The sequence below is a fragment of the Pseudophryne corroboree genome, chromosome 12, assembly GCF_028390025.1.
Source record: "Pseudophryne corroboree isolate aPseCor3 chromosome 12, aPseCor3.hap2, whole genome shotgun sequence".
In the NCBI taxonomy this organism is placed as follows: domain Eukaryota; kingdom Metazoa; phylum Chordata; class Amphibia; order Anura; family Myobatrachidae; genus Pseudophryne; species Pseudophryne corroboree.
Window position 1 is genome coordinate 48846486 of NC_086455.1, and position 13403 is coordinate 48859888.

The 13403-nt window shown below is 45.4% G+C and overlaps 1 protein-coding gene across 1 annotated transcript in view; it reads left to right on the forward strand.

The window, feature by feature from the left end:
- Positions 1-13403, forward strand: part of AKAP6 (A-kinase anchoring protein 6) — a 389266-nt gene that overhangs the window by 164475 nt on the left and 211388 nt on the right. Inside the window, exon 5 of the mRNA XM_063947473.1 lies at positions 9563-9685. Coding sequence (XP_063803543.1) covers positions 9563-9685 — 123 coding nt within the window. The remainder of the gene's footprint in view (positions 1-9562; positions 9686-13403) is intronic.

The following is a 13403-nucleotide window of genomic DNA, read 5'->3' on the forward strand; positions in this document are numbered from 1 at the left end:
CAGCTCTCCTGCACATGCGATCGCACCCCTGCACAGCGATTTCCCCCTCACCCTGTAGGCAGCGACTACCTGATCGCAGGGATGCAAAAAACGCACCCTAGATATCAGGTCTGAATTAGTCCCATAATGTAGAGAAGAATGCACGGATTCTAGGGTTCAGTCCAGTACTCTAAACCGCAGTGTTTATGTATTCAGTTTGCTGTGAAATCGGGGTTTAGCAAAACTCTAAACCGCAGTGTTTATGTATTCAGTTTGCTGTGAAATCGGGGTTTAGCAATTGACAGTGGGTTCTGTGTAGATTCAGAAGGTCAAAAGCACTTTTTTTTTTACATAGAAACGGCAGACCAATCCGCGGCGGGTCCTATCGGTTTATAAACCTCTTCAGAGCCATCATTTGCCAAATGTATCCCTACTTGGCAAGGTTCTTTCATCATCTGTGGATATTTTCGTTAACCTTGACATAACAAAAAAATGTAACGTCCTCACACACTTATTAATAAATGAAAAACTGCAAAAACCTGGCTCTCTGTGGAGACTATTGAGCAATGTGTGTCTTGCTGAAAAAGCATAGCAATAAAATGCTAGAAGAAACCTTATTTATAGATAAGTTATACTTTCCTTGCAACATTGTGACCAATTATCATTTAGGACTCAGTTTGCTGGAAGAACAGGCCAGAATGTGAGTTATTATAAGCCCTAGATACAGTTGGAAAACAAATTTGTTGAGCTTTCAGTAATATCTGAGGGACTATTACTGACAGCTTTTGGAATCAATCAAGTGCATAAGGGAGCCTATTAGTAATGTTTCTTAACGCTTGGGTAATTAGCTTTGTACTGCCCACAACTGCCATTATATTTATTCCAAGGATCTCAAAGTAGCAGAGCTGTTTAAAAACAACATGAAAATATTCAAGAGGTTAATGTTATGAATAAACTTCCTGAATGACTAACAATCTCTTATATACAGTATTAACCTGGTCTCTGACTCCTTATGTTAAAGAGCAGCTGTTCCATAGCTACATACAGCGGAGGCAGCCATTTTGTGTCTTATTCAATATGTATAATGATGTATAATGATGGAGGCACTTCCTGACTAAATACTCATGAGAAATGCTTCCTAGTGATTTGGCAGCATTTTCCTGAACCTACCTATAGATCTGGTCTCTCATTTGGTAAGCCAATTGTATACTCTACAAACAATTTTGATGTCCGTTGAACAACATGTCATCCAACAAATGATTAGATAATCGAATCAGATTTGAGTATTCAAAACTTGAAAGTCAGGTTGGTCAATGATGACCATTAGCACATTTGTGACAGTATCAGTCTGCTTCTTAAATGGTAGCCAGGGAAACTCTACTTTCAGATAAACGTATTGTTCAGGCAGATTTGTAATTGCCGCTCTTAAACTAGCCAATATTGCTTAATGGATGTGATGGAAAATGCATTCACAAGATGGCCGATATTTTCCTGTGGCAGTTTGGCCTTTGTCCACAATCAATGGATCCCATCCAAGTTGGCCCCTATGTTTATTGCTAAATTGAACAGTTATCCTGTAGTTTAAAATTCATACCTTTTTGTAGGATTATCCCGGAGTGGTTGCCTTATGATACAATAATAGATCTGATAAAATTGTATTCAGTATACAGACCTGAGATGTGTCTGGCGTTAAGACAACCAATGCATGCAAACATATTGCATTCCATGGGTGTTACAGTTGCTGTGGGTGAAGATTTCATTAAAATTGGGGGAGAGATTTATCAAATCTTGGAGAGACAAAAAGTGGAGAAGTTGCGTACTGTGACATCCTCCCATTCCTTCTCCCCCCTCTTCCATCACATAATAAACCAAGCATCTGTTTGCCTTTGTCAATGTAGCAGACAGAAGGGCATATTTACTAAGCATTGGACAGTGATAAGGTATAGAGAAATAAATTAAGAACAATTCAGCTTCTCACTGTCATTTTTAACCTACAGGAGAAAGAGTGCTATATAAATAAAATTATATTATTATTATTATTATTATTATTATTATTATTATCATAGCACAGCCAGAAAATGACAGCTAAAAGCTGATTGATTGGTTGGTACTTGGGCCTGATTCATGTTTGTAAGTAAAGCAAATAAAACAAATAACTGGGCAAAACCATGTTGCACTGCAGGTGGGGCAGATGTAACATGTGCAGAGAGATTTAGATTTGGGAGGGGTTATATTGTTTCTGTGCATGGTAAATACTATCTGCTTTTGCAGGTAGCCCACAAATGTTAGACGATTTTATGTTTACACTGCAATTTAGATTTCAGTTTGAACACACCCCACCCAAATCTAACTCTCTCTGCACATGTTACAGCTGCCCCATCTGGAGTGGGGATCCAGTCAGCATACCAGCGTTCGGGATGCCGGCAGTTGGAATGGCAACGCCGTATTCCCAACACTGGTTGTAATGCTGATGCTGGGATCTCAACATGAATCAAAATGCCATTACCGGAATCCCTACTGCTGGCCCCCCCCGAACGTAAGTATGCCCGGGGCTCCCTAGGGTCAGGCCGGGGGAGAGGCTAGGTTTAGGCTGCAGGGACGGGGGATTAGGCACCACCAGGGAGGGTTAGGGTTAGGCTGCGGGGTTGGGAGGGATAGGTTTAGGCTGCGGGTAGGGGGTTAGGTTGAGAAACCACCGGTGGAGGGATATAGTTAAGCTTTGTGGGGGGGGGGGGGGGATGTTAGGGTCAGACTGTGGGAAGGGAGGGTTAGGGTTAGAGGTAAAGAACAGGAGACAGGAGGCCGCAGTCGGTATGCTGATCGCTGGCATCCCACATGCCATGATCCCGATACCATCCCCAGCAGTGCAACATGGTTGTGCCCAGATGCTTGATTTTTTTCTTCACTTACAAACATGAGTCAGGACCTGTGTCTCTCTCCACTGTATCTCTCTACAAGATTTGATAAATCACCCCCTGGTTTTGATAGCATAACAGTTGAGGAGGTTCAGGACACCTTGGCAATACAATTCTCAGATAGGGAAGTTCATTTTTAACGCTGTGATCCAGTCATTCAATCTGATGCTCTAAGCCAGGGGTGGGGAACCTTTTTTCTACCAAGGGCCATTTGGATATTTATAAAATCCTTCGGGGGCCATATAAAAATTATCAACTTAAAAACTAGCCTGCCCCCAGTAGATATGCCCCCAGTAGATATGCCCCCAGTAGTTATGCCCCAGTAGATATGCCCCCAGTAGTTATGCCCCAGTAGATATGCCCCCAGTAGGTATGCCCCCAGTAGTTATGCCCCAGTAGATATGCCCCCAGTAGTTATGCCCCAGTAGATATGCCCCCAGTAGGTATGCCCCCAGTAGTTATGCCCCAGTAGATATGCCCCCAGTAGTTATGCCCCAGTAGATATGCCTCCAGTAGTTATGCCCCAGTAGATATGCCCCCAGTAGTTATGCCCCAGTAGATATGCCCCCAGTAGGTATGCCCCCAGTAGTTATGCCCCAGTAGATATGCCCCCAGTAGTTATGCCCCAGTAGATATGCCCCCAGTAGTTACGCCCCAGTAGATATGCCCCCAGTAGATATGCCCCAGTAGATATGCCCCCAGTAGGTATGCCCCAGTTGATATGCACCTTAGTGGTACTGTGTATGCGCGTCAAAGGCACGCATGCCAAAAAATGGGTGCCCCCAACAGTGCAGTGCCAGATACACATATGCCCCCAGTAGTGCACTGGCAGATACACATTGCCCCACTGTGCCAGATACACACTGCCCCACAGTTCTCCCCCTCCCCCCTGCTGCTCACCGCTGTTGTTGCTGCTATGTGAGGGGAGGAGAGCGCAGCGCCTCACCTGCCCCTCAATGCTCAGTGAAGTCCGGTCTCCGGCGGCGGGTATCTCAAGTGAGGCGCCGGTTCGTTAGCCAATCAGGAGCTGGTGCTGCTGGTCTGCGAGCTCTGACTGGCAAACAAACCAATGAGATTCACCTCACCGCCGGAGACCGGTAGGGAGCTACTTGGCGGGTGTGAAGGGGGGCTTGGGCCTGACATGCGGGGAAGGGGGGGGGAGGACTAGCCCTGTTCTGCGCATCCCCCCCACAGAGATACTGATCGTAGATGTGCTAAATTTAGCACATCTACGATCAGATCTGAATCACCCCCTTAGTTATTGTTCCGAGGCTGCTTATGTACAATTTGAACAGATAGTCTTCCATATGGGCAGCGAATAGAAAGAGGTATCAGCCAGAGTTCAGTGAAATAGCAACATTATGGGGGTCATTCCGAGTTGATAGCTCACTAGCAGTTTTTAGCAGCAGTGCAAACGCTAAGCCGCCGCCCACTGGGAGTGTATTTTAGCTTAGCAGAAGTGCGAACGAAAGGTTCGCAGAGCGGCTACAAAATTATTTTGTGCAGTTTCAGAGTAGCTTCAGACCTACTCAGCGCTTGCGATCACTTCAGACTGTTCAGTTCCTGTTTTGAACATGCCCTGCGTTCGGACAGCCACGCCTGCGTTTTTCCTGGCACGCCTGCGTTTTTTCAAACACTCCCTGAAAACGGTCAGTTGACACCCAGAAACGCCCTCTTCCTGTCAATCACTCTGCGGCCAGTAGTGCGACTGAAAAGCTTCGCTAGCCCTTGTGTGAAACTACATTGTTCATTGTAATAGTACGACACGCGTGCGCATTGCGCCGCATACGCATGCGCAGAAGTGCCATTTTTTGCCTCATCGCTGCGCAGCGACCGAAAGCAGCTAGCGATCAACTCGGAATGACCCACTATATACTGTAGTTCATATCTTCTTGTAGAAAACAAGTATAAAAAGTCTGTGAGAATGGAAAAGAGAGGACAAAATTTTAAAGGACACAAACAACCTCTGTATAATGATACTTTTTGCATGCACAGACTGTTTTTGGTGCGTGACAGCCTCTAACATATTTTTATTGCCACTCCATATAAAGTTCATATACTGAAAGGATTGTGTTCCGCCTTCACAAAGTGTAATGTGGAAACCCCAGAGTTATTGCTGCTAATTTTATAGTCAAATAGCTTCTGTGTTTCCGGCTGACATTTTGGAAGTTACTAAGTAGAGGAACTGCAATTTACTGTAGTACAATAGTTTTTTGTCCTTAATAATTGACAAACTTCCAATTTTTTCATTGTTCTGAATAATGCTAATGTCATTTAATCTTATATAAATAAGGTTGAACTACAGACTGGAAATGTGATGGGTGTGATGTAAGTTGATAACATTTCCTTTTACCGGCAGAGCCGGCCCTAACCAATATGATGCCCTAGGCAAGATTTTGGCTGGTGCCCCCTAGCACCACCGCTGGTTCCGCCTCTGACCTTGCACCTCTTTCCCAGCACCATCACCCCTCACCCATAGCAGTCCTTATTTTGGGGTTCGTACCCCCTATATTTTAAATAGGAACAGTTTGCACATTTGGCGCACAGCCCAAAAAGGAGTGTGTTTTTGCAGGCAAGGGGCATGGCCACACAATAGTAACCCCAATTCCAATTACGCCACACAGTACTGCAACTTTATTCACATTAGATCATGCAATAGTGTCCATAATTCATATTACATCCCACAGTAGTATCACTATACCTTATAAACGTTACTCCTCACAGTAGAGCCCCTTATTCACATAACATCACACTGAATTGCACCTTATTCACATTACACCACACCCTATCGCTCTTTATTCACATTAGATGACACAATAGTGCTGTTTCTATACGCAACACCACATAGTAGAGCACCTTATATACATAATGTAATGCATTTATACACATAATTCCACACAGTAATGCCCCTTATACATATGAGATACATTATTAATGTCCATATAAACATAATGCGCCTTACACATTATGACAACCTTTATTAATGCCCTTTTACACATAATGTCCCTTACACATATGCCGCACATTATACACATAATGACACACATAGTGCCCCCTACACATTTGCTGCACATTATTAGTGCCCCTATACACATAATGACCCACATACAGTAGTACCCTGTTACACATATGCCGCACATTATTAATGCCCTTATACACATAATGACACACAGTGCCCCTTACACATACAGTATGTTGCACATTATTAATGCATTTTTACATGACACACATAATGCTCCTTACACATTTTCCGAACACTACTGCACAACCAACCCACTCACATGCACACAGCACTCACACTGCCACTAACACTGTGACCTCTGCCTCTGCTTGGATACAGATGTGTCCTTATAAATCTTGCCCCAATGCTAACTTCGGGCACATTTTTTTTAATGAAAATGCATCTTATTTGCATTGATATGTGGCTAGGATGCACAAGCAGCTTCTGCTGATTAAAATGATATGCAGCATGCCTATATACTGTGTGAGACTGTGGCTGTATCTGCATATGAAATGGTACACACAGAATATAGGCATGCTGTATATCATTTTAATCAGCAGAAGCTGCTGATGCCCCTAGGCATATCAAATGCCCTAGGAAATTGCCTAGTTTGCCTATGCCTATGGCCGGATCTGTTTACCGGAACATAGTAATCATGGTTTTTCATAACATACTATTGCACAAGGGGGAGATGTATGATACCAAATTATATTCCGTCATTTCATAGACAGTGCTAGGTAACTGATAGCTAGAAGCTGATTGGTTGGGAAACTTCTCCACTTTATCTCTTTAAGCTGGGTCACCAGCTGGATTACTAAAAGTATCACAAAAACAACTGAACTGTGCAGTTAATTACATTTTTAGAATGCCCCTCCGGGAGACATCAAAGAGCTGGGATGTGCTGGGGGCATGGTACATGGAATTGTGCCATCGTGACCAGGATACTGCTTTGGCCATCGGGGGACTGGGCTGCAATGCATACTTGCCTACCCCGCTGATTCCTGCAGGAGAACCATGATATTTTGCGGGATTTTTCTGCACCCCTGGAAGAGTGGGTGCCCTTCCCGCATTCCGCCCTCTTCCTAGGGAAGTGGGCAGAGTTGGGAAATAAATACAGTGAATCTGTGGTCACTGAGGCATGGGCGAGGCCTAATTATTCGATTCTATGCTAATCACTGCTGTGCATTATGCCTGTGAGTGGGCACGGCCTAATCCGCACCCATGTCACCGCCCACCTGCATCTCCCAGAAAGGAAATCGGCAATGTAGGTAGGAATACGGCAATGAAGCATTCCACTGCAAAATACCTCATCAAGTCCCCAGAGAGTAACCAAACATGCTAGACTCTAATGGCATTTGTTTTATATAGGCTATAAATAGTGATAAAATACATTGGGGTTTCTGTATCAAGCATGAAAAGAGTGAAGAAGTGGATAAGTGGAGAAGTTGCCATTAGAAACCAATCAGCATATACTGTACCTCAGGGGCGTCTCTAGAGAGAAGGGGACCCGTGTGCAGGCTCCGTGTGTGGGCCCCCTCCTATCCCATAGCCGTTGCGCTGTAGACTCTGGCACAGTGCCAGAGACTACAGCGCATGTGCAGGACTCCGAAAAATGGCCGCCAGAGTCTCTAGTGGACAGTGCGCTAGCAGCGGCGCGACGGCTAGGGGAGAGTAGAGGGCCCACACACGGTCAGCAATGGACTCCGAAAAGGTAAGTATAGGAGAAATGGGTGCAGTGTGTGTGGTGTGTGCACCCCCCCCCCCCGTGACACTTTACCCATTACAGAAACGCCAGTGCTGTACCTATAGTTTTATAGTATGTGTACATGACAGCTGCTTACCCAAAGCTGATTGATTCCCGTGGGCAACTCCTCCACTGGTCTACTTCTCCACTATTTTCCATGCTTGATACATCAACCTCATTGTTCTGTGCTCCCTTGGCATTCAAGTAAAGTTTAGTATAGTGTAACCGCAACACCATTACAGCCAGCTACAGCCATACTGATATCCTTAGAACAGTGTCATCACTGGATCTGAGCAGAGGGGGATTTAGACCTCATGAGGCCCTAAGCAAGACACTGATTTGGGACCCCCCTTCCTCAAACAATTTCCCCCTCCGTCAGTCAGTGTATGCTAAATCCCCCTTAAAAAGGGGCGTGGTCTTGTGGTGAAGTGGTGTGACCAAAGAATAGTACTCCTAATTCAAATCACACTACATAGTAGTGCCCTTTACTCACATTACCCTTACACCACACAGTAGCCCCTTATTAACATTACATTACAAAGCAGTACAAAGTAGTGACAAAACGAAAAATACACTACAGCTCCCAGAAGCACTTGTGTCAGGGGGAGAGAAGAGCTGGGGCAGTGAGAATGAGGAGATGGTCTGGGCCAGTGTTACAAAGGAGAGAGGAGCTGGCGCAGTGTGACAGGAAAGAGGACAGGGAGGCTGGGGCAATGTGACGTGGAGAGAGGTGTTGGGACAGTGTGACGTGAACGAGGAGAGAGGGGCTGGGGCAGTGTGACGGGAATAAGGGGCCTAATTCAGACCTGATCGTAGCATTTGATAGCAGATGGGCAAAACCATGTGCACTGCAGGTGGGGCAGATGTAAAATTTGTAGAGAGAGTTAGATTTGGGTGGGGTATATTGTTTCTGTGCAGGGTAAATACTGGCTGCTTTATTTTTACACTGCAATTTAGATTTCAGTTTGAACACACCCCACCCAAATCTAACTCTCTCAGCACATGTTATATCTGCTCCACCTGCAGTGCACATGGTTTTGCCCAACTGCTAATAAAATTACTGCTGCGATCAACTAAGAATTAGGCCCCATGCCCCCAGCACATCCCAGCTCTTTGATGTCTCTTGGAGAGTGCATGGGCTGGGGTCCTCTTTATGAATATATATAGAAAATACTGCTAGTGCATGCATAATAATGTAGAAGATTAATCACAGCAATGCTAATATACCATAGCCCTGTGTAATATAAGGTAACATATGTATAATGTTTAATTAAAGTGCACTAGGATACAGTCTGGAACCTAATCCCTAGGCAGTGGGCACCACCGGGGGTTTCCCCTGTTTCCCTGTGGGCCTGTCCGACCCTGCATGGAGTGGAACATGCAAACTACACACATATACTTCACTGGTCAGAAAGCATTTTAGGTCCCATAATAACCTATTTGCTGACTTTAAACATTGTCCACTTGTGATAAAAAAAAGCGGTGGGAGAATTGACAGTATTGACCAACTGCTAAGTAAAGTTCCTCTTATTCTAGATATTGAATGCAATATTTACTGTCTAACCCTATTCTCTGTGATTTATAATAACCTGAGCATGTATACAGTAGAAATGACTGCCATGTTAATAAAGATCTTTATTCATTTAATGATGGGATTGTAATGCTTCAACTCTCAGTGCATGCAAGGAGAGGATCTTAAAAAATGTACAAGTCTAAGCTATATGCATAAATCATTTAAATAAGTGAAACATTGGACATTCTGGTGAAAAGAGAAGATATATATATATAACAGTTTGTACATTACAGATATATAGTAGTTTATTCCGTTTTAATTTTCTTGACCAACAGTCACCTTGAATGAACAGCAGATGGCGCTATTGCTTGTGATGTTTCTTTGACTTTTCTTTTTTCCCCTCATCCCAGGGTTTTGTATCCAAGCTTGATACATTCATACACTGGCTGCAAGATGCTATGGAAGCCACCGAGAACTGGACCCCTCCTCTGCCTGAAACAGAGGCCTTACAACTGTACCTGCATACACACCTGGTGAGGAGACCTATCATTTGAGCCAGAATCTAGAAAACATCTTATAAGGCCAGTCAAAAAGCAACATGGCCTATGTTATAAATACATACTGTATAAATATATATATATATATATAGATAGACACTGTGGTTCCTAGGGAGGATATAGCACACTCCCAAATGCTGAAAGAACCAGGCGGCACTCTGGGGACTGGTGCAACAAATAATGAAATTTTAGTGAAAAATCACATAAGTGAATGGCATAGCGTTGCCGACGTTTTCAGCGCCGCGCAGGGCGCTTTTTTCAAGGCTGTATGCTGTGGAAAGAACAAGAGTGCCGCCTGGTTCTTTCAGCATTTGGGAGTGTGCTATATCCTCCCTAGGAACCACAGTGTCTATACCAAGTCCCTTGGAGGGCACCGGGGCAGTTGACATTTGTTTGTCGGAGTGCCGACCATTGTTGGTCTTTCTCTACACACACACACACACACACACACACACACACACACACACACACACACACACACACACACACACACACACACACACACACACACACACACACACACACACACACCTGTTTAATTTTTAATGTCTTTACATTTTAACTTTCAATAGCAGGAATTTGTAAACTCTTTGCATTTACCCTAATGATAATCAATGTGACAGTAAGGAGGGTACTCTTTTATATGTGAGTATAGATGACGGCTGTTTTAACATGTGTCACCTAATACATTTGTACCTTTTATCACATAAGTTGCACAATTCCTATTTGTTGCCAGAATGGTTAAGGAGTGTTTCTTGAGTCCTTCAACAGAGAAGTTTGGATGTAGTGGGAATCATTCGGCGTAAGTTGGGATCCAAAAAGATAAATCAGAATCAGCTTTATTAGCCAGGTACACTTGCGTATACTAGGAATTTGTCCTTGGTTTGCTATACAACAGCCAAGTAGGTAACAGATAAACAGGTGGGGGGGAGGGGAAGTAAAGTCATACAGATAGGAATACCGTAGGGACACAAGTGAGTTACATGTACGTCTAGTCAGTCAATGTTCAGGGATTCAGCAGGCGGACTACTTGGGGAAAGAAACTTTTGAGGTTTCTGGTGGACCTGGGGGGATGGCCCTGCAACGCCTGCCTGAAGGAAGCAGGTTAAGCATGCTGTGGCCGGGGTGTAGCTGGTCCTTTACTATCTTCGTTGCCCACTTTTTAGCTCTGGACAGGTACAGGTCTTGCACTGAGGGAAGGTCAGCCCCGATGATCTTCTCTGCGGTTCTGACCACCTTTTGGAGCCTGCATCTGTCCCTTGCGGTGGCAGAGCCGTACCATACCAGTATCGAGGAGCACAGTACCGACTCCACAATCGCGGAGTAGAAGAGGAGCAGAAGCTTCTGTGGGATGTTGAACTTCCTTAGTTGCCTGAGAAAGAACAACCTCTGCTGTGTTTTCCCAACAGTGGCGTCAATGTTGGACCCCCGTTTAAGGACCCAGGAGATTGTGGTCCCTAGGAACTTGAAGGTGTCCACTAGCGATACCACACTGTCAGCAATCGGTTAGCGGAGGTGCACTAGCTGACTTCTGCCTGAAGCCCAATATCATCTCGACAGTTTTGAGGGGTTTGAGCTAAAGGTTGTTGTAGCTGCACCACTGGGCCAACTGGTCTACTTCCCGTCTATAGGTCGATTCGTCCCCGTCCTTCATGAGGCCGATGACGGTGGTGTCGTTGGCGAATTTGATTATCTTTACTGATTGCGCCTCTGAGGTGCAATCATTTGTGTACAGGGAGAAGAGCAGGGGTGAGAGGACACAGCCCTGAGGGGCCCCTGTACTAATGGACTGCGCTTGAGAGGTGAATTCCCCCCGCTTTCACCACCTGTGTCCTATCTGTCAGGAAGTCTACTATCCAGGAACAGGTAGCTTCTGGGACCCCTAGGTGAAGTAATTTGGGGTGGAGGATGCTGGGCACGATTGCATTGAAGGCCGAGCTGAAATTGACAAACAGGACCCTTGCGTAGGTACCGGGAATGTCTAGGTGCTGTAGGATGTAGTGCAGGCCCAAGTTGACTGCATCCTCGACACACCGATTCGATCGATAGGCGAACTGTAGGGGGTCCAGTTGGGGGCCAGTCACAGTTTTCAGGTGATTCAAAACCAGATGCTCGAACGTTTTCATGACCACAGACGTCAGTGCTATCGGCCTGTAGTCGTTCAGGTTCGTGATAGAGGGTTTCTTGGAGACGATAGTGGACCTTTTGCGGCAGGAAGGGACTTTCTATAACTCGAGCTATTTGTTGAAGATCTTGGTGAATATGGGGGCGAACTGACCCGCACATGCTCTCAGGGCAGATGGTGACACTCCGTCAGGAACCGGAGCTTTCCTGGGTTTGGCCCTTTTGAACAGTGCCTTCACCTCTTCTTTTATTATTATTATTATTATCCTTTATTTATATGGCACCAAAAGGGATCCGCAGCGCACATTACACAGTACATAATCAAATGAGCAAACATGAAAACAGCACTTACAGTTCAAGACAATATAGGACAGGTATAGAAAATCAGGGTTTAGGTGCTATCAAAGGGAGTATGGAGTATAAGATAGTGTAAGTAAGAAAAGGAAAGGCACATGAGGAAAGAAGTCCCTGCTCTTGCGAGCTTACAATCTAAAAGGTGAGGGGCTAACAGACCTTCTTGGGCGAATTGCAGTGCCTGGAGTTGGCCGTCGGTGTTTGGGGCATCGTAGAGGTGATTGTTTGGGTCGCAGGGGACTTCTTTAGCGAACCTGCAATAAAAGTGGTTCAGCTCGTCTGCTAAGTCTTGGTGCATGGTGGTGGACTTTGATGTTTTTCTTGTAGTTGGTTATGGATTGCATTCCTTTCCATACAGATATGGGGTCATTGGTGGAGAGATCGTTTGTCAGCTTGTCCGAGAACCATAGAGTTCCTAGTTCGGTTGTATAGTGCTCTGCCACTGCTGCTATAGGCCTCCTCTTTGACCTGACGATGTTGCCTGAGCTGGGCGATGAACCAGGGCTTGTTGTTGTTGTTGTTGTAAATGCAGTAAGTCTTGGTAGGTACACACGTCCTCACAGTAGCTGATGTAGGATGTTACAGTGTCTATCAGGTCATTCAGGTCGGTTGCCGAGGCTTCGAAGACCCCCCATTCCGTGCAGTCGAAGCAGGCCTGGAGCTTCATCTTAGCCTGGTTGGTCCATTTCTTAACAGTCTTGATGACAGGCTTATCCGCTCTCAGCTTCTGTGTATAGGTAGGGAGTAGGTGGATAAGGCTGTGGTCAGATAGGCTGAGTGCAGCACGTGGGATAAACTGGAAGGCAGACTTGAGGGTAGTGTAGCAGTGGTCAAGGGTGCACCCTTCTCTAGTGGGACATGTGACTTGTTGTTTGTACTTAGGAAGCTCCTTGCTCAGGTTAGTTCTGTTGAAGTTGCCCAGCACTATCAGCAGAGAGTCTGGGTGTTTTTGTTCTATATCGGATATGCATACGGCCAGGTGGTGCAGGGCTTCGTTCGCGCAGGTGAGGGGGGGGGGGGTGTACACTCCCACAAGGACAATTAAGGCAAATTCCCAGGGGGAATAGAAAGGGGTTGCAGTTGATACTTAGCATCTCCAGGTGAGGGCTACATGATTTGCCTAGGATCGTGACATTGGTGCACCATCTGTCGTTGATGTAGAAGCAGATGCCCCCACCCTTCGTTTTTCCTGAGAGAACCTTGGAACGATCGGCCC